We start from the raw sequence: 21,827 nt of genomic DNA on the forward strand, positions 1-21,827 counted from the left end.
TGGCCCTTTCCCTCAGGGCAGCACGGACTGCCCTCCTCTGTGGATCAAACCGCCCAGGCTCTTCCCTCCCACACTCAGCTGCCGCCCCAAGGAGCCTTTGGGATTGACCCGAGCAAGAGGGGATCGCTCCTCCTCTTCTTAGCTCTTCCAGGCTCCTTTGCATTTTGTAAAGGTCCCTTCTCTTCCTAAGGCTTCTAAGCTCGCTGACTTGAAGACGACTTGTGGTGATGTGTGCACGGATGTCAAAATCTGTGTAGGATGGACTGGTGAGCTTTAGAACAGAGGGAGTCCTCGGAGGTAGGAGCCCCAGTCCCTCTCTTTACAGCTAGAGAAACTGAGGCCCAAGGAAGGGCTGTAACTCACACAGGGGTGGCTATTCAGGACCATCTACCGCGGATGGACAGGCTGATGGTCAGTGAGAAATGATCAGGCCTTCACTCTGGCAGGGAGAGGGTGCTGTTAGAACCAAAGGAGGCTGAAGGCTGTGAGAATCTGGTCTGTGAATGAGGGAGTGTGCTCTCTGACCTGTGAGGTGTTCCGTCTAAAACGGGTCCAGGGAGCCACTGACTAGAGATAGGGGCTTGGGCCTCAGGGCCACCACAGGGCATGACTCCAAGGTCATCACATTGTAGTCTAGTGAAGGTGTCCCAGACCTGTGCAGGGCACAGCCTGAGCAGCCAGCCATGGCCATGTCAACTGTGTCACACAGGAGCTGAAGGAAGGCAGTGAAAAGGACTTCCATGCTGCCAGGAGAACCCAGGTACAAGAGAAAATGTAATCAAGTCCTAGAAAGGACTGGATAAAGGGCAGAGGGTGGATCTCCAACGGGCGACTACCAAATCTCTGGGGAGATTTCAGCACACAGAACAGGATCGTTATGGTGCCTCGTGTCCAGTCTTGAGAGAAAAGGCAAGAGGAGGAGAGCCATTGGTCTTGCCCTGAGGGAGTGCTCTGTCTAGTGGACAAAGGAGGAGAGAGGCCTACCTTGGGGAGGAAAGTCTGCAGTAGGGAGGTGAGGGCTGGCAGTGGGGAGGGGCCGGGAAATGACAACTTACAGCACAGAGCTACCTGCGGCTGCAGGCGTCAAGTGCGGTGCAGACAGAGAGGAGGCCAGTGGTGGCTTGAAACAGCGAAGGCCGAATTTCTCTAGAAGTTGGGCCTTAAAGGCTGGCAGAATTTGGACAGGCAGGTGGCAAGGGGCAGGCTTCCACGGGCAGGTGAGGCTAGGAGGGTGGGACGGGAAAGGTGTAGGTATGGCGGGTGGGAATGAGGGTGGGTGGGGAGGAGGTGCCCAAGGGTGGCGAAATCTGTCTGGCTGGGGTGAAGCGTCCCTAGGGGGGTGCAGAAGGCCGAGAGGAGCTCCGGAGAGCATGGAGGATGGGAGGGTTGTGTAAGGCTTGGGTGTTTTGACAGATCCCTCTGGCTGCTCCTGGGGGGGCAAAGCGAGGCCAGCCTGGCAGGGCTGTCTTAGTTGGGAAGAGTTTGTGCTGGTTCTTGCCAGCCGCACGGCCCCTCCCTTCCTCCCTGGGCCCCTCTACCCCTCCCTCCACACCCCAGCATGTTGGCAGGGGTGTCTGCCCGCCCGGGGGCAGGGCAAGTGGAAGGCCCCGCCGGGCAGGAACAGAGACAACAGCCAAGAGGGTCTTGGAACCTCTCAGGCTGGGCCAGGACCATCTGGAGAGGCCGGGCTGGGGCCACAGGGCTGGGCCTTCCAGGCTGGAGGAACCAGTTTATTTGCTCCCAGGTGTTGGCCTCTGCTCTGAGGGGCGGAGCCAGAGGGCTGGACTGTATCAAACCCAGTAATTCAAGTGAGTAAAATACTGATCCTATAGTGGCAGAGCTGAGAGGACGCTTCCAGAAACTCATGTTCAAAGCCCTCACCATGAGGGGATACTGAGGCCTGGGGTGTGGGGTGTAGGTATTTGCCCAAGGCCACAGAAAAAGATGGTGGCAGAGCTGGGCCCAGAACCTGTGTTTCCAGAGTTTTGGCTGGGACCTTGTTCTGCTGAGTCAGCTGCCCCCTCACCATCCCAAAGCCAGACCTTCTTCTGGGCCCCCTGCTTCACGGCTCCCAGGTGGTGGTGTGGGGAGTGGCCGGAGCTCTCAGAGGACAGAACATTTGGAAGCTTCGGAAAGGGACCAACTCTGGGATTCTCAGGACTTTGGGGAGGTGCCAGGAGATTTGAGGCACGACTCAGAAACTCCCGGGCCGAGGGTGCTGGGATGGCTTCGCTGTGTATCTGGGGAAGAGCATCACGTTTCTGCGTGGAGATTGCAAATGCACCTTTTCAGGTTCCTAGGGAGAAGGCTAGGGCCAAATCAGATGCCTGTGTCCCAACTCAAGGCCTTTCGAAAACTCTGCCCCCAGGAAGCCTTTGGGGCCTTCTGTGCAGTCGGGGAAGTGCTGGAGCTTGGGCCAGTCTCTGGTTCCTCTGCTGAGTAACCTGTCACAGCAGCCGACCTGGCAGGCCCCAGCAGGCCCCAGATTGAGACCCTTTGCTGCCTCTTAGCCCTGGCTGTGGTGTGGTGTGGTGAGTCTAAGACAGTACAGTTAAAACAGAGTCCTACCCCCAGCGCATGAAGCCCCAGTCCTAGCTGGTGTTCGAGTGGTGGAACACAGAGTATGAGGACATGGCTAGGCCCCCCTTGCTGGGGCCATGTCTGTGTTGGACTGGCCAGAAAGTGGGATGTTTTCTCATATACATCTTAGTATACAGTGGTAATTCATGGCTAGAAGAGGCTTGGAGATCTTCTGGTCCTACCTGTTAATTATGCAAGTGGGAGACCGAGGCCAGAAAGGCAAAGGGTTTTTCTCTGAGCTCTGGTGTCTTCAACGACAGAGGGTGTGAACTCCCAAGACCAGTGAGGCTTTGAGGACTGGGAGCTACTCAGTAGGATCTGGGTGCCTCCCAGAAATTCTCTGGGATTCCAGGCTTGGGAGAGGGAGGGAGAGGGTCAGGGATTATCACGAAGTAGGGCTGATGTTATTCCCATTTTATGGATGAGAAAACTGAGGCCTGGAAATGTTAAGTGTCTGGTTCTAGGGTCACACATAAAGTCAGAGGCAGAGCTGGGATTAGAACTTAGGTCTCGTCTTCTCTGGGATTCAGCATTCCTAGGAGTTGGACTGTGTAACAAAGAACAGACCTGGCTCTGTCACTGGTTGCCCTTGAACTGCCCCTCTGGCCTCAGTTTCCTCATTTGTAAAAGGGGAATGGGAAGGAATGAGTTCGGGGGACAGGACAGCTCTGAGTTTGCGCCAGCTCAAACATTGCTCTCTTTTCCTTCTTGGCCTCGCTCCCCACTGGCTTTACTGTGCCTTTTGAGCCCTCACCTCCTCCCTTCTCCTCCCTCACAAGGGTGGTGGGAATGGGAGGACAAATGGGGAGCTGAAGACCAGGACATGGAGAGCACCTGCCTCTTGGGGGTCCCGGGGCCCCAGCCTATCACCAGATCTGCAGCCAGGAGCCACGTGGAAGGGGGCAGCCCGGGCCCCCAGGGGAAGGCCTGGGAGTGGGAGGGGGGAGGAGAGAATGCATAACAGATGAGTCTGGAAATCAAATGGGATCTGAGCTCCCCACCCACTCCCTCAAATCTCTTTATACTCCCTCTTCTAAAATTCTTGTTTTCTAAAGAGAAGGGAAATGCTACACTGCAGCCCCTTCCGCAAACGAATGGGCGCCTTAGTGAGTCACTCCGGAGGTAAATGCCACCTCCAGGGCCCCACGTCTGCCTGCCTGCGGAGGCCTGCACAGCCGTGTGGCCACCGGGGGGCGCGCGTGTGAGGTGCCCCTGCCTGTCAGCGGCTGTGGGTGGGCGCTGGGTCCCTGCAGTGGGGCCCCCACCCCGCCTCCTCCAGACTCTCCCCAGGGTGGCATTCGTGAGGTTCACTCGCGGATGGGGTCACGGCTCAAGCTGGGGCCCGGCTGAGGCTGGGGGTGGCACGTAGGGACTTGGGCTGTGACCTGAGTGTGGGGTGACTACAGGACCTGCGGGGAGGGCGTTGTGGTTCTGGGGCGGTCAGGGCTGGCAGCGGGGCAGGTGCTAACGCATCTGCCTCTGGAAACCGGAGTCCTCGGGCGTCAAGCTGTTCTCCGCCTCACCTTCCGTTTTGAGGGTCAGCCTGTTAATTTGCAGACCTGGGGCAGGGAAGGCCAGCGAGGTCTTCCCCCTCCCAGATGACCCGCTGTTCAGGGGGGAGGGGAAGTAGCCGTCTGTTAGCCGGGGATGCCAAACAAGGGTTGAAAGCAAAAATAGAAACGCATTGGGTTCCGTCTGGGAGGGGCGTTGAGTTCTGGTGGATCCGAGAGGCCTCTTCTGAGCTGTCTGCCGCCGATGCTGTGTTTGCTCGGCTCAGTATTTGCAGAGCACGTCATGTCCTGCGCTCCTGACCTCCTCGGGGATGGATCTAGGTGTGCAGGAGCCGGGCTGCGGGCTGGAGGGCCTGCAGCTGTTCCACGAGTCTGTCTTTGGGGGGTTTGGGGCGGCTGTGGCCGTGGTCCAGCTTGCTGCCCTCCTGATCAGAACTCCCTTTGGCCTGCCGTACCCGCCCCCCGCCGCCGGCCCTCCAACTTCCCACCTCCCGTGAGGCTGGTCTCAGCTGAGCAATTCTGAAATCATCCCTTGTGGTAAAAGGAGCTATTTTCAGCCTTCCCATTACTGCCCAGTGGGGGGTGGGGTGGGGTGGTGTTTATCCCTTTGCTGCCTTTTTGTTTCCTTCTTGTACAGTGTAATCTGGAGCAGCGGTGAGAGCATTACGCAGCCCTGCCTCCGGGGTCCTGGCTGGCAATTCCCGGTGCTGTGATTTGGCACCAAATGCAGCGCCTGAGGCAGAGGCAACCTTGGGCTCCATCCTTGCTCTGTAGTAACTCCAGAGTGGCAGGTAGCACAAATGGCCCGTCGGAGTCACCTTGGCCCTGGCTGGTGGGAGCAGCTCCCCTGCTGCCGCTTGCTTCAGACTGACGGTAGCCTTTGGTGACCTTACCAAAAAGCCGGCCAGCTCATTGAGGTGGCGGCTCTAAAGGAGCCCCCCGCATCCTCCGCTGACTCTGTGACCCTCCCCAATCTGGTCTCCCCATGCCCTGATTGGATGCCTGGGTCCCTCCTGGTCTCTGTTCCCTGTTCCCCACAGTGGGTCCTGGGGTGATCAGAAGGGGCCCCTCTGTCCTGTCTTTTGGGCTCCCCCGCCCTCCTGAGAAGCCTGCAGGTGGCAGAGCCATCAGTGGTGAATTGGCAGGTGCTCTGGGAGCTCCCTTTAGAGGCAGGAGAAAGCCTCTCCCTTACGGAGCAAGAGTCTGGTGGGACAGAGCGGGACATCTGGGGCTTGAGAGAATTGTTCCAAACAACTCAGAACTGTTGGGGACCGAACTGGCAGAGCAAATGAAAGTACAATAGATAGCCAAAGCTATTAATCACTAATCCTCTCCTAAATCAGGTAATTAATGGGTATTTAAGTGGCATATTTATGAGATACCAGCAGGTTTTCAAAAAGCACATTTTTTCCCAAAGCGCCTGGTTGGCCCACCTGTGTCCTGCTGGGAGACTGGGGTTGTCATCCCACCCCCAGGCCACCCCCAGGCGCAGGGAGCATGACGGGAGGCAGGTCCCGTCTGAGCTTCCCTTTTGTCATTGCAAAGCGGGATCGGAGCCCTTCTGAACTGACCTCACTGGACTGTCGTGGGGATGATAGGAAGTGAAGGCCGTGCAAATCCCTGGCAGTGGTGTAAAATGCTGTACAGAATTTAGTGTTAGCTGTGAAAATAGCCTTGAAGTTATAGGATACAGTGCCTTGATTGTGCCTGGTGCTGTTTATGGCCGGGGTGAGGCCTCAGTCGGTGGCTAGAGGCATTCAGTTTTTTTGTCATTGCCGAACGTGTGGCTGGGTCCATGACTGGGTCAAGGCTTAGTGTGTGGCTTGCCCTGTGCTCAGCTTCATGGCCTGGTTTGAGTTCAGGTCCCAGTTGTTCTGGGATCGGGGTTGTGACTTGATCTGTGGTCAGCTCGAGGTTAGGCTGTGGTCGAGGTCAAGGTTGGGCCATGGCTAGTCTCAGGAAAATTCTGCATCCCGGAGCCTCAGCCTCAATTCTTGAGTCCACCCCTGGACTGATGGAGCTATGTGGGTCCCCTGGAAGCTGGATTCCTTCAGGGTCCTCCAGGATCGGGGTTCCAGGTGCTGGGAACCCCAGCACACAGGCCCTTCTGGGACTCCTGGCATGTGCCCTGAAACAGCCCAGCACACGAGCTCATCAGTGGCGCATACAGCAGTTTGGGAGATAGTTAGGACATGTTTCTATAGCAACCAACCCCCAACCAGCACTGGTTTCCTTCAATAATGCCTTTTTCTGGAATCAGCTTCTCCTGGCCTCTTGTTTCTCCCTGGGTGGCCCCATAGCCCCTTGAAGGCTGAGCATGGGCTGGTTGGCCCTGATTGGTCTGGTCAGACTCATCCTGACCCAGAGAGGGGGCCTGAGGACATTCCCTATGGGATACTTCCCTGAGAGGGGGCCCTCCTGAGATCTACCCGGTGCTGGGCCATGCTGAGTGTAACAAGAGCTTTCTCTGTGCCCAGCCCTGGGCTGGGAGAGGCTACGGGCCTGGGGAGGATTCCTACCGGGTTTCTGCCTGGGGGAACCCACAGCCCAGTGGGACGGGCAGGCCTGGACCTGGTCTGCAGATTGGTGCTCTGATGGGCGCAGGTAAAGGACGTTATGGAAGTATGGAAGAGGCAGGCACCCAGATCAGCACTGGGGTCAAGGAAGGCTTTCAGCTGGGGTAGGGCGGGGATGGAGGGTATTTCAGGTACCAGGACGTTCAGGAGCGAAGTCTTGGAGGGAAAGAACATGGTATGGGCTGGGGGGTGGGGGGGGCCCTTCCCAGTGGCGACGTGTTACTGGAACCCAAACTTATGGGTGGAGGGACTTGCAGACAGAACAGGTCCTGGTCTTAGGTAGCTCAAGGTTTGGGGAGCAGATAAGACAGAGCCCCAGGGAGCTGCACCGGTGGAGAGGAGAGAAGGGCCAGCCGTGCACCAGGAGCAGCCCCAAGAGTGTTGGGGCTTGGGAGCCTCCAGCCTCAGGGTGAGGAGGGCAGTTCCTGCTCTGCCCTCTGGGCTCCCATTCCAGGGGCTGGAGGAGAAGGAGAGGGGCCCACTCTTGGGAGCTCCCACCTGTGAAAGGACCAAAGAAAGGCCCGTGGATATCATGATTTATTTATGTTATTTAACAAACCCTTTTATAGCACTGAGTGCCAGGCACCATGCCAAACCTTTTTCGAATATTCATTCACGTAATCTTCATAGCAACCCTAGGGAAGGACTATTATTACCCCCATTTTACAGAGGAGGAGACTGAACACAGAGTGGTGTAGTGACATTTATTAAGATCACCAGTTGAGAAGTGGCAGAGTTGACAGTGAGAGGAGGAAGGCAGGGCTACGGGAGGAGGGGCAGAGAGGAGGGGGGCCTTCAGAGTCCCCCCCACCTGCCAGTAGGAGCCTTACTCAGACTCTGCATCTCTCACTCTGCATCCAGCAAGTGGATGGACCCCTGGGACCCCAGGCCAGAACTGTGAAGTGTGATTCTAAGTGTGTGTGTGTGTGTGTGTGTGTGTGTGTGGCTGTGTGGGCCACGTTTAGGCTCTGGACTCTACGTGTCCACGGGGCTCCCACTGCCCACGGGATGTCTGGCAGCCTGATGGTTTCTGCAGCATTGATTGTCAGCAGTTAGACCCAGATGCTTGTGCTTGTAGAACCTGCCATCCTCGTGCGTGTGTGTGTGTGTGTGTGTGTGTGTGTGTGTGTGTGTGTGTGTGTGTATGTGAGAGACAGAGAGACAGAGGAGACAGAGACAGACTGGAGATGAGGGGCCTGCCTGAATGAGCCCACAGCCGAGCTCTTTTCTCCCCCTCGGCCCCGTCCTCTTCCGAGGCACAGATTGCTGGAATCCAGCAGGCCTGCTGGGCCGTGGTTTCAGATGTGGCCTCAGGCAGGACCGGGCACCGAAGCTGCGGCCACAGTCACGGGCAGCAGGCTCAGTGCCAGGCAGCCCACCTTGGCCAGCTCAGAGGTGCTTGTGACTCCCTGGAGGTCTGGAAATTGGTAGGTGTTACTTGAACACCCACAGGGCCATGGCTGTCACAGCAGACGCCTATGTCCCCTCCCTTGCTCTGATGAGCCAGACTTCTTACTCTTGAGGAGAAGGTTCTGGATCCAGCGTCTCTTGGAAATGGCCCGATTGCTTTGACCCATGTCTCTACTCCCTCCCACCCTGCCCCAGCCTGGCCAACCCTGCCCACCCTTCCTTTAAGGCTCAGCTTGGGCCTCCTCCCCCAGGAAGGCCTCTGGGCCCTTCAGCCTGCAGGGTGTCTGCCTCTGGGAGGTCCTGTCCACACCTCTGAGACGAGGTAGGGGTGGCATTTAGCCCAGAGGCCAGGCTGCCCACCCCTCCTTTGTCCTGTGCCCTGTGCAGGGGCTGTGCAGGGCTGGGCCCCGAGGCTGGCACCCAGGAGCCTGGATTGAGCCCATTCAGCTCTGTCCCCAACTCCTTCCTCCTGGGCACCACCTGGCCCAAGGTCTGGCCCAGGAAGAGTCGGCCAATACCCGCCTCCCTCACTTTACTGTGCCAGGGCTTTCCTCACCGTGAAATGTCTTCCCCCTCAGACTGGGCTCCTGAGAGCAGGGCAGTGACTCCCTTCTGGTGGGGCTGACCCTCATGCCGGGGCTGCCCTGGGGTCCCCGGTACTGGCCAGAGTACCCACTGTTGGCTCCTGTCCATCTGTCCGTCTGCCTATTCCTGTGTCTGTGGGAGCCAGGGCCAAGGTGGGGAAGTGGGTGACCTCTGGCTGCACCCACACTGGGGAGACCCAGGCCTGAGACAAGGTCGAGGAGACCGCACTGGACCTGATGGTGGCGGGTAGATGCGCCAGGAGAGAGGGCGGGGATGGCTCCTCGCAGCCCCTCCCACTGCAGGCCCCCCACCCTACCCCGAGCTTTGCTAAGGGACCAGCGCATCGTGGGGTGTGAAGGATCGTTTGTTTCTCTCTGGATTGCCGGGAAGGATTGGGATATTCCCCTTTCTCTTGTATCCTGATTTAGAGGTTTTTAAAAAAATTTGGCCATGCCTCAAGGCATGCGGGATCTTAGTTCCCCAACCAGGGATCGAACCCACACCCCCTGCATTGGAAGCGCGGAGTCTTAACCACTTGACCCCCAGGGAAGTCCCCTGATTTAGAGTTTTGAATAAGTGTGGTAGAGAAGGTGGGACAGAAGAGTCTGCTGGAAGAAGTAGGCTGAGCCTTGGGGTTGCGGAAGGGACTCTGCAGCCTGGGAAGGGAAGAGAAGAGGAGACCTGGGCCCCGTGCCCTGAGCTCTGCTACAGAGCACCCAGCATGGTGGTCCTGAGCACAGACCCTGGAGTCATATGGACCTGGGTTCAAATCTTGCTTCCATCACTTATTAGCTTTATGACCTCAGTCGAATGACTTCACCCCTCTGAACTTTATTTCCTGAGCTGTAAGATGGGGATTCATGACACCCACTCCACGAGGCTTGGTTAGGATTACTTTAGATAATACCTGTGAAGCAACTAGCAGATCATTTTTGTTCATTCGCTTGTTTGCCAAACACCCCTTGGCCCTCTTCCACCTGGGACCCTGTACTAGACACAGAAAATGCAGAGAGGTGAAGGGCAGGGACCCACCTCAAGGAGATTGTGCTTCTGGGCCTTTGCCCTCGCTGTTCTGGGATCATGGCACCCACCTTCTCTGACTCTCAAGATCACGTGTGGCCTTTAGCCACCTGACCTGTGCCCCCTATCTCTTGGGAGACTTCCTGACCCTCTTGGGCATCTGTGTTTCCCTCTTCCTGAAGTGTGCAGGTGATAGACTCTGGGTGGAGGTTGGAACTTTAAAATCCACCTGTTCTGAGCTCCCATCCACAGCAAGCAGGCAACCCCCTACCTTATCCTAACCCTAAACTTAACCCTAATCTTACCTGGTCTGGCTCCATTTCCTCTCTCACCTCCCCTTACACCTGTCTCCCCCTCCGTCACTTGTTCCAGCTCTTATCACAGGCTCTCATCCTCCTCCTCTGTCTGTCCATCCCACACGCGTGTGCCAGGAGCATGCATACACATACAGATGTACACACTCGCGCTTAGCATGTCTGGCTCTTTCTCATCATTCAAGTCTCCACTGATCTGACACCTTTTCAGAAAAGTCTTCCCCTCACACCCCTCCCAAGATACTCTGTCTATCACTGTTTTCCTTTTTTGAAGTATGATCTTTGCCGTTCACTAAAAAGCCTGCACCCTGAAGGAAGAGACGAAGGGAACATCTTCCACCCAGAAGCCAGGTGACGGCTGCTTCTTAACATGATCCATTCTTATAGGTTCTTTTTTACACCAGGGTAGATAACTGAGATCCCTCCACATACCTACCTTTCCACAGGTTGTTTGCAAGGAGGGAGGGACTGTAGCAGGTTTAAACAAACTTATAGTGTGTATTTAAAAACCAGTGCAGGTATGCATTTTGAAAACAAAGAAGATAAAAGTAAACCAGATAAAAGATGCCTTTGAAGAGAAAATCAACTGTAGATTTCGGCCACAAAGGAGAGTCAACAATCAGGTGAAGGGTTCACGTGGAAGGAGAAACAGCGCTGGTTCAGCGTTTATGACTCGAACAGGTGACAGAGTTCTTTTGATGACGGGGCCGATCGCCCTTTTCATCATCCCTCGGTGGATGTACAGATCCACGCGTTCATGCCTGTCTATTCTCTAGGCTGTAATTACACCGTAGGAGACACTCAAGGAAGGAGGACGTGGTGGAGGTAGGAAGGAACCGTTTTACTTTCTTCCCAGCACTTTTTACTGCTGAAATGATCTTTGCTGCTTCCTTGTTCCAGGTCTGCTTTCCCTGCCCACTGCCACCATCACCCACACCCCGCAGAGTGTAAGCGCTGGGAGAGCCCCATGGCAGGGCCACGCCCTGTCCCTCTTATTCACCTCAGTGTCCCTAGCAACTCACACAGTGCCTTGCAGGACGGACAGCTCCCTTTGACACCCAGAAGCCCCTTCCCTCTCTGCCCACCTCTAGCTGGGAGAACATCTCCCTCAAATGCAGCTGAACTGGCCTCCCTGCAGCCTTCCCTGCTGGCGGGTTCTCCCTGCTGGGATTCTCACCAAGGCCAGCCCGTCACACATGTTATGGGTGTTGTGGTGACCTAAGATGATGGTGGCCTGCAAGGATGGATGTGGTGGTGGGAGTGAGGGAGGGACAACTTCCAGAGCTCTCCTCTTTTCCTCAGGCTCCAGCACACACTCTGTTTAGGAGGGAGAGGTTGGCAGGAATATCCTTGCCCTTCTTCATTCTCAGGTGGAGTATATACTGTACAGGTATGAGACCCTCCATAACCAGGACCTTCTTGCTGAACCCTCACTATCCAAACTCAGGACCCAAATCGACTCAGATACATCTTCAGACAAACCCATCGCTACTTAAACCTTTGCTGCTCACCATCCAAAACTCAGGAACCAAGTAGATGAGGCTGATATGACTGCCCTGACTATCCTGATTCTTGCTTTCTTAGTAATGGGATCGATTTGGACAGCAGGGGATATTTGCACATTGATATAGGACGTCTGATAGTTTTTATACCTTTAGCATCTATAAAAGGGATAGGTTTATATGAGAAAACATATAAAATTAGTGTAAAATCAAGAAGAATTTTAAGTGATCGTATTTTTTGAATCACAGAAATCTTCACATACATTTGATTTATACCTAAGCACTTCTTTATTTTATTTTGATACTATTGTAAATGGTATTGTTTTTCAGATTTCAAATTCCAGTTCATTGCTGACATACAGGATTGCAACTGACTTTTGTATTTTGACCTTGTATCCTGCGATCTCGCTATACTCAATTATTAGTTCCAGTAGGTTCTTTTTTTGTAGATTTTGCAGAGTTTTTGTTTTCTAGATAGACAATCATGCCATCTGAGAATAAAAGCAGTTTTGTTTTTTCTCTTCCAACATGTATACCTTTTATTTCTTTTTCTTGTCTTGTTGCACTAGCTAGAACTTCCCCCCACATACATTTGGGAAACGGTCCCATATCCACGTTAGAAATACTCAGTTATGGTGAATCTGGATTTTCAAACTCCCTTGCAATAAATCCAGGGGTCACGGGCAGGAAATTGCTGATCAGCCTGTCATGCCATCCACACTGTTGGGTGAGAGTCAAAAGCTTAGAGGGTCCCCACAGGGAGTGTAGGGCAGACCCAGCTTTACCCCTAGAAGTGACTCGCAGGTCAGTGTTTCCTGTGGCCTCTGCCTTTTCTGTGTTTCAGAAAGTGCTTTTGGCCTGGCTCCAAGCCATGGAGCTCAAGCTGGGTGTGTGTTTGGGAGTTTGTGGTGGGTGGGGCAGGAGGGACAGGCAGGAGGGCTGAGTCCCTGGGCTGACCTGTGCTGGCCTCTCCCTTCAGGAACAGTTTACGTTCTGAGGTCTGAGCTCAGGGCAGGGAACGGTGCCAGCATCCTGCAGGGTGACTGGGTGAGCTGAGGCTGCAGCAGATTTTCTGAGGACTGCATCGTGATGGGCATTCTAGCCATGGCGGGGGGAATGCCCGCCTCTCACTGGTTCATCCACATCTACTATGTGCCAGACTGGCTCCTCAAACATCAGTCGGAGTTGAAAAGTTTCAGGGGAAAGTCTCTGTCAGGTTCCTCATTGCACAGACGGGGAAACTGAGGTAGGGGCATTGCTGATGCAAGAACCCACATGTACTGGATGGCCAGGGCCATACGGAGGAAGATGTACCTTGTGTGCATGGCGATTTTACTGTTTTCCATTGAATTAAGATGCAGTCAATTGTAAGATGCATCATTATTTTCTATACCCCAGGAAAGAATAAACAATGCCAACTAAATGAGGACATGCCATCATGTAAGACACACCCCAATTTTAAAGATGTTGAGGTGTGCAAAAAATGTACGTCTTAGAACCGATAAGATGAATTTATAAAATTAATAGTCATATGAAATTATATGTGCAGGGTAAAAATTGAGTTTCCCCTGCTTCTTATCAAATTCTACTCTGTAGAGATAATCTCTATTGATGTTTTGGTGCCTGTCCTTCCAGACATTTTAATGCATGTGTGAGTATATTTATATAATAATTACTGTTGTGAGCACTTGCTATATGCTAGGCCCTGTGCTAAGCACCTCGATGTATTTTATTTCATCTTTACAATAAGCTCATGGGGCAGGTATGAGCTTTCCTCACTTTATAGCTGAGGAAAATGAGGCACCGAGAGGTGAAGGGACACACTTGACATCACACAGCTTCTAAGAGGCAAGGGTCTGAGCCTGAATCTAGGCCTCTTCCAACCTCAGACCCTGAGTTCTTAACTAACATGCTGTACGTATCCTCAGTGTGCAGGTATAAGTATATTTTTCAAAAATGGGGTCAAAAGATACCTACGGTTCTGGGACCAATGTGCACTTTTTTTCTTCTACCCATACTCCGTGGGCATCTTTCCATGTCAATACATAAGGAGCTACTTGATTTTCCTACCAGTTGCAAAGAATTCCCTTGATGACTGTATGTGAATGTATGTCTGGTCCTCTGTGGATGGACACTGGGATTTCTTCCAGTTTACTGGAATTACCAGAACACCAAGATGATCAACTATATATTGCCATCTTTGTATACTTCTCTGATTATTTCCTCAGGAAAATTACCAGGTCAATTTTCTTCTAACACTTATATGGTTTTAATGTTTACAATTAGATTGGAATTCATCTGCCATCTCCAGTAGTTCACGTGTCCAGGGAGCAGATGGAGGGGTTCCTGGATGTGCCGGGTGCCAGCTGGTTCCATGAGAGTCCCAAAGTGCCAAGTAAAGGGGGCTCTGAGAATGGGGGTCAGGGGAAGAGGCTTGTGACCCAGCTCTGCCTCTGGCCTTCCTCCCCCTGGTCGCGGGGCAGGAGGTGGGTTGAGGCTGAGCTCAGGGCAAGGGGCCACATTCTCTATGTGCACTTGCTCCTGCCTGCTCTGGAGAACCTCTCAGCCCCATGTCCTGGCCTCTGTAGATATTAATAATAACAGCAGTCACCATCACTGAGCGCCCCCCGAGATAGAGGCGCTGAGCATGCGTTATTTCTGATCCTTCGAGCTCGGGATTGATTGTTGCCGATATTTTGTAGAAGGGGAAACTGAGGCTGTGGTATGGAGAGGAAATGGCCGCAGAGGTTGCAAGTGGCAGAGACGGGGTGGAACTCAAGTTCAGGTCCCCCTTCTCTTAGTGTGGGGCTTTTTCCCCAAGGGAGGCTGCAGTCCTTCCCTGGCCTGCACACGTGTGCAACAAACATCACTAGTGCCCTTCCGGGTGTCTGCTTCTCCTCCCTCCACCCTCTTAAAGCTGGGCTTGGTCACGTGACTTGCTTTGGCCAATGACAGGAGCAGAAGTCTGTCATGTGTGGGAAGACTCGTTTACGACTGGGCGTGCCTTTCTGTGCTCTCCTCCCCAGCTTCTGCAGAACTTGAAGTCTCGATTCGAGATGCTGGCATCATAAGGTGGGGTCTTTGAGTGACCGCCATGGCCAGAGCCCCCTTCCTACCTGTGTGTGAGTGAGGAATGAACCGTTATTTTTTTTTTAAATTAATTTATTTATTTTATTATTTATGGCTGTGTCGGGTCTTTGTTTCTGTGCGAGGGCTTTCTCTAATTGCGGCGAGCGGGGGCCACTCTTCATCGCGGTGCGCGGGCCTCTCACTATCGCGGCCTCTCTTGTTGCGGAGCGCAGGCTCCAGACGTGCAGGCTCAGTAGTTGTGGCTCACGGGCCCAGCTGCTCCGCGGCATGTGGGATCTTCCCAGACCAGGGCTCGAACCCGTGTCCCCTTCATTGACAGGCAGACTCTCAACCACTGCGCCACCAGGGAAGCCCCCGTTATTGTTTTAAGATGATTTATTAACACAGCAAAACCTACCTGATACTTCCTGATACACCGTGTCACCTTGGCAACATCTCTTAACTACCTCTGGTCTCGGTTTTGGTGTGTGCAAAATGGGCACCCTCGTTCCTGCCCCACTGAGCCGTCTCAGAAAGGAATTTGGGTCTTAAATGAAAGCACAGCGGTGGGAGGGCTCTGTGAGGTGCTGTGCACTTGAAGTCAGGAGGGCAGGGACGTGCAGGATGCCGACTAAACCTTGGTCCAGGGGCAGTCTGGGTTTACCTCCTTCATGCCAGGACACGGCCTCAAGCTTGGCTAACAGGTGTGTTTCCTTTGGCAGGTGGCCCTCCCCCGGGCGGTGGTGCCCCCTGGCACCTTCGAAATGTCCTCAGCAACTCAGTGGAGAGCTCTGATGATGAATTCTTTGATGCTAGAGGTGAGTGAATCTCATTGTCCCATCATTGTCTGGGTGACCTTTTTAGAAGCTCCAAGAAGGGGATCCCTGTTGGGAGTTAGTATCTCTCCCCACTCAGACACTGCAATTCCGTGCTTCATTATTACCCAATCTGTGAGTCCCCCCAGGGCTGGGGCTCAGCGTCCAGTCATTCACTCTTTGAGATATTTGCTGAGTTCCTACAATATTTCAGGCGCTTACCATACTGCAGTAAACAGATAGGCGTGGCCACTGCCCTCATCAAGCTGATAGTCTAGTGGGAGAGGCAAACGTCAAACAATTACGTAAAGGAAAATACAGTCACAAGTGGGAACTAATACCCCTGAGTAAAAAGCACCAAGTGTTAATAGAAAGAGTGATGATGGGGGTACCTGATTTAGGCTGGGGAGGTCCTTAATATCCTCTCTGCAGCACTGAGGATAGGAGCTGGCTAGAAGAAGAATGGGAGGAAAGAGCCTTAGGCAGAAGACGCAGCAGGTATGATGGTGCTGAAGCAGGAAAGAGGGGGCCTTCCGGGAACTGGAGGCCCGTGCGGGAGGGGGAAAGGAGAGATGAGGCTGCATGTGACCCAGTAGGTGACTCTCAAGGTCAGCCCACAGACGGGAGGGGGAGCTGGAGTGGAGATGCGGACCAGTTAGATTATTGCAGATGTTCAGGGGAGAGACGAGGGAGGGGAGGACATCAGCTCTGCATTTCAGTGCTGGGCGCATGGCCTGCCTGCCGGACATAGCAGGGGGCGCTATCTAAGTGAGGATGGGAAAACAAGAAACGTTACAAGGATTGGAGAAGAGGGCACCAGATGTGGTGGGCATTTCAGGCAGAGAGCACGGTCTCAGAGATGAGGACGTGCAGGGCAGGGGACCAGTGGAAGGCAGAATCTGCCTGGACTTCAGGAGAGAAGACCCTCACAGTCATGCTGGCCTGGGCTGTGCCGGGGTGGGTGAGACGCACAAGCCTAGGAGGGTCCCCAAGTCTCACTTGGCTGGCTCAGCTCCACTCTGGGAAGTCACCATATTTGGGGGATTGACTTACTCCTGGGATGGGGCCAGCTTTGAAATACTGGCTGAATGGGGTCTTGAAAGAGAAACAGAGCATGCGCTGGCAAGACCCCAGGACCCAGAGCAGGACACTTGGGACATGGTCTCAGCCGTGTCATTGACTCGTTCTGTGATCTTGGGCAAGTCTTTCACTTTCTCTGGGCCTCAGTTTCCCTATCAGCTCGATGCCTCCAGAAATGGAGACTGTATCCAGCTCAGGTGATTTTCGGGGAGGCACGGTGGGGTTGGGCAGTGGGACGCTGCCCCAGCCTGAACCTCCCCCATTCTTGACTCTGGATGGAGTACCCCCTCCCTGATGCCAACCCCAAACCAGCCCATTTGGGGCTTCTTTCCTGTCTCCCACTGGCGTCTGATTGGAGTGGCAGCCGGGGCTGACTTTCTCCATAGCAACTAACCCAAAGTGTGACAACAACGGCTTCAATATTTTGATGCTTAGAACACTTTCATTTAAAATATTTTTGTAGTTCATCAGGGCTCTGCATTCGCAGATGACGATGATGGCTCCCTGCGGGAGGCGTCTGCGGGTGGCGCCGGTCAGCTTCATCTCCATCCCCATGGGCCTTATGCACCTGCTTTCCTTTTGAGCAGCTGTGGATCCAACCTGCTTCCCTCCCTGCGGACCCTCAGCGTTCTGTCCTCTGCCCCCATGATCTCACTGCTCTGTCTGCAGTTCCTAAACTGGCCTCACCTCTCACTCCTCTCTTATGGGTGGCCCCACCTTCTCTTCTGTTCCTTTGTTTCATCTCCTCCCCGCTCTCCTCACCTCCGTCTCTCCTTCTCTCCACTATCCCAGGATCACACACTCTCCCATCTCCTTCCCTGTCTTCCACCTCTCAGCACTTCCTACCAGACCTCTGAACCTCATGTCTCTGAACCTTTCCTATGTCACCTCTCCCAGAGCATCTGTAGCGCTCAGCCCCAAGATCCGCCCACAGGCTGCTGGAACCTCTTTGGTTCTGCGTTGCCAACTCCTCACCTCCTGTCTGTTCCCTGTGGTCTCCCTGGACAAGGCTTTTGCGTATTTCCTCCGCTCAGGGCAGTAAGAGGTAAAGCCATCCTCCTTCTCTGCTCCCAAGAGCTTTCTCAGCATCTGGGGCCAGGCCATGAGTGTCCGGCTTTCTGGGCATGCTCTGAAGGGTCACCTCCCTGCCTCTGTTCTCCAGCCCAGGCTGAGCCCTGACCCTGGCCTGGGTGTGGTCTCTGTCCCCACCTGCATCCTGCTGCCTCTGCAGTTCCACCTCCAGCCGTGGTGGAGCCACATTGTCAGGAACAGAGGCCAGAGCATGGAAGGGACCTCTCAAGATCACACAGCGAGGTGGGGGCAGAGGAGCTGGAGCCCAGGAGCTTAGTGTCCAGGTCAGGCCCTTTTCTTCGACTTACTACTGAAAATGGGGCCCTCCTCCCTCCCTTTCTTCCTTCAGCTCCATCCCACTTGTCCAGCACTAGGGTTTAGCTGGTGGGACAAGAGACCTTCATGGCTCATGGTCTAGTAGCAGAGGAAGACCCTTAGGCTCTGGGGGCTCTGGTTGTGCATGTAAGGCATGGGAGGGACTGGGGGGAAGTCAGGTAGGAGTATGGAGCTATCTGGGCCCATAACAATCCCCTGGGCAGGATGCCAGCTCCCTGGGCTGTGGCAGCAGGCATGGGGCCTCAGGGCAGCTGGTACCCGTGATCGGAGGCTGCAGGATGGGTGATGGGGTCCAGGCTGCAGACCCAGAAGAAGCACCACTCCCCGTCCTGTCAATACAGTCAAAGGGTATCTGGGGAGCCACAGTCTAGCAAGGTTGGAGTGCAGAGTGAGGGAAACCCATGGTGGCCAAGAGGGGACATGCCTCAAACCCATGTCAGAGCTAGGGGGCCCTCAAGGTCTTTGAGTTCAACACCCTGACCTCATTTTACAGGCTGGAAAACTGAGGCCAAAGAACTGGGAAACTTGTTGAGGGTCACACAAAGGGTCAGGCAGAGCAGGGGCTAGAATTCAGAGTCATTTATTTACTCTCTCAAGTATTTATTGAGCATCTGTCCATCCCCCTATTCCAAGTGTAGGGGATGCAGGGCAAGGGGACACTGTCCTGGCCCCCATGGAGCTTACAGTTTAGTGGTGATGGGTGGGAAGACAACGTACAAGCAAGTGAGTTCTGTTGATAGTTTCCATAAATAAAATAATGCAGAGGAGTAGACACCTCACCAAAGAAGGTAGATAAATGAAAAATGAAAGGTGAAAAATGAAAATATGCTCAACATCGTTAGTTATTAGGAAAAGGTAAACCGAAGCCACAATGAGATACTACCTCATACTTATTAGAATGACTAATTAAGACAACTGACCAGGATGTGGAGGAATTGGGACTTTTAAAGTCTGCTTGGTGGGAACGTACGATGGGACAGCTATTTTGGAAAACAGATTGCAGCCTCTTAAAAAGTTAATCATAGTTAACTACCTTTCCACGCCTAGATATTTACACAAGAGGTAAGCAAACATATGTCCACCTAAAGACATGTACTTGAATGTTTATAGCAGCTTTATTTATGATCCCCCCAAAGTGAAAACAACCCAAATGTACATCAATGGGTAAATGAATAAACAAATTGCGGTACATTCACGTATTCAGTATTCATGAAATACCACTTGGCAATAAGAAGGAATGAACTGATACACACAACAATACGGATGAATCTCAGAATAATTGTGCTGAGTGAAAAAGAGTCAGACTGAGGAAGAGCGCATATTATGATTCCATTTATAGAAAACTCTAGAAAATGCAAACGAGTCTATGGCAACAGGAGCAGATCAGTGGTTGCCTGGGGGTGGGGAGGAGGGATCAAAAGGGACAGGAGAAAACTTCTGGGTGTGATGGATATATGTCCACTATCTTGATTAGGGTGATGGTTTCCTGGGCGTGCACATAGGTCAAAACTTATCAAATTGTACTTTTTTTTTTTTTTTTTGGCCGCACTGCGCAGCTTGCGGGATCTCAGTTCCGTGACCAGGGATTGAACCTGGGCCCTCGGCAGTGAGAGCGCCGAGTCCAGCCACTGGACCGCCAGGGAATTCCCAAATTGTACATTTTAAATACGTGTAGTGCATTGAATGTCAGTGATAGCTTTAGTAATGCCGTTAAAAAAAAATAGAGGCACTCCCCCCGCAGTGTAACATAAGGGATTGTGATAGAGTGAACGGGCAATTTGGAGGCCCCCAGCGGATGTGGCCTTGACCTGAGAGCTGCATAGCAAGAAACGAGGCAGGTGAGGATCTGGGGGAGTAGTGTTCCGGACAGCGGGAACAGCCAGTGCGAAGCTGTTCCCGGAGGAGTGAATAGGAAGGCAGGCGTGGCCAGAGTGAGCAAGAGGGGGCGCCTGCTCAGCGATGTACGGGGGGGCAGACCCGGCCCGGTAGCCTCTGGATGTGCTTTCCTGCCCAGCCTCTGGAGCGGCCCTGTGGACCCCTGCTCCTGCTCCAGGACCCTGGAGACACAGAACTCAGAATCTCTGAGAGTAGAGGGCAGTGGCGCAGGTCATCTGGGGTCAGAGCAGCCAGCTTTTCCTCAGGGTTGGGGCAGTGACTGGCCACTGTCTGACCTCAGGTGCGTCTTGAGCCTCTGGACCCCGGGTCCCCCCTCTGGAGCACAGCAGGGGTACAGGGTTTGTCTCGCGGCTGGAGTGGAGGATGTCGCTTTGGGAAGCTGGGCAAAAGAGCCCTCGGAGAAGCAAAGCACAGGTGTGTCGCTGACCCCTGACCCTCCCTCTCATTAGGGGAGGGGACGTGGAGAAGCAAATGCCAAGGAGCTGCCCCAAAGGCTTCTGGGAATGGGCTGAGTGGGGACCCCCTTGCGATGAAGAGAGGGTGGTGGTACGGCCGTAGGTGGGGCATGGGGCGAGCGGTCCCCAGTCGCGGAGGTTAGCAATCTTGTGTCCCAGAGGCCCCAGAGCAGCGCATATCTGGTCCGTGGAGAGACTGGCCTGTAGGCTTCAGGCAAGGAGTGATGGAGGGACCTGGACCGGCTGATGGCCGAAGGTGACTGAGCCCTCGCCTCCATGAGCTGCAGGTGAAGCCTGCCTAGCACGGGACAAGGAGGTTCCCCGCTTTGAAGTCCTGTGGGTCCAGCAGACACAGAGCCCCCAGGGTAGGAAGAAAGGCTTTCACTGTATCCAGGTTTTGTTCAGGGTCGGAGTCAGTGTGAGGTCAAGGCCAGGGGCGGGGTACTGGTGGGTGAGGCTGAGCCTGGCACCTAGAATGGGCAGGGACTGGGGCTCAGGGGGGTCGAAGTAGATGCAAAAACTGTGTCCACACCAGGGGTCACTGGGGTTGAGCATCGGCACATAGGGAACAGTCACCAGAAGTCGAAAAGCAAAGTCAATAACCAGGACATTTACGCAGATAAGCCCTGTGCGGCCTTTGGCCTCCATGGGAGTCTCGTACTACAATGAGGGGAAACAGAGCAGAGGCTCAGAGCTGAGGCACGCGTCTCCCTCGTTCTCCTGAGTGACTCCAAAAGGAGCTTTCTCGGCTGCTGCCGTGTGTGTGTGTGTGTGTGTGTGTGTGTGTGTGTGTGTGTGTGCGCGCGTGTGTGTGTGTGTTTCTTGCTGCCACTCAGGGGACAAGCCCATTGTTGCCAGAGTGAAGATCTAAGGCTGAGTACTGAGCGCAGGGGCAGAGGAGCGGCCCAGAGAGGGAGAGAAATCTCGTCTGTGAGGTGGGGGGCCGGGGAGCAGCTACAGAGACAGGCAGGCTGAAGCCTGGGGCGGGGGCGGGGGGAGCCGCAGAGAGTGCAAGGAAGCCAGGGAAAATACGAGAGAGCAGAGAGGGAGAGAGAGCAAGAGAGACTCGGAGAGGATGGGAGAGAGGGACACATGCACACACACACAGACACACCAAGAGAGACGCCAAGAGAGCCACACCAAGAGAGTTGAAAGAGAGACAGTGACCCAGGAGAGAGAGAGATCAGAGACACCACGAAGGCCTGCAGAGATGGAAAGCTGCTGAGGGGCAGGCACCCAGAGAAAGAAAGAGAAGCCCAGAGAAGGAGCGAGATCAAGAAAGAGACACAGCCACCCAGAGAGAGGAGAGAGACAGGTTCTGGGATACAGACAGAGCCAGAGCAAAGAGTAATCGTGATCGAGGCCCAGAGGGAGGGACAGACACGGCAGAGAGACAGAGAAACCCCAGGACCCAGAGGGACAGAGATCAATGGAAAGGGACCTGGTCTGAGTGGGTCAGGGATGGGCATCAGGCAGAGAGGAACACGGGGAGAGTCTGAGAGGAGGTACATTTCCTAGAGAGACAGACAGAAGACCGAGAGGGAGAGGTGGAGGTGGGTCATGCAGATACAAGGAAGAGGGAGAAGATGCTGAAGCCTCTCGGGGTT

At 54.1% G+C, this 21,827-nt stretch overlaps 1 protein-coding gene across 4 annotated transcripts in view; it reads left to right on the plus strand.

Moving 5' to 3' along the window:
* Nucleotides 1-21,827, plus strand: part of PITPNM3 (PITPNM family member 3) — a 93,205-nt gene that overhangs the window by 4,160 nt on the left and 67,218 nt on the right. For 2 of the 4 annotated variants that reach the window (XM_082443824.1, XM_082443825.1), the window contains exons 1-2: nucleotides 8,703-14,620; nucleotides 15,290-15,385. In XM_082443824.1, coding sequence (XP_082299950.1) covers nucleotides 14,593-14,620; nucleotides 15,290-15,385 — 124 coding nt within the window. In that variant the 5' untranslated portion in view covers nucleotides 8,703-14,592. Of the gene's footprint in view, nucleotides 1-8,702; nucleotides 14,621-15,289; nucleotides 15,386-21,827 lie in introns of those variants that run through there. The other 2 variants (XM_082443829.1, XM_082443826.1) reach the window with 1 other exon arrangement.

Source organism: Balaenoptera physalus (assembly GCF_965194825.1).
Source record: "Balaenoptera physalus genome assembly, chromosome: 20".
In the NCBI taxonomy this organism is placed as follows: Eukaryota; Metazoa; Chordata; class Mammalia; order Artiodactyla; family Balaenopteridae; genus Balaenoptera; species Balaenoptera physalus.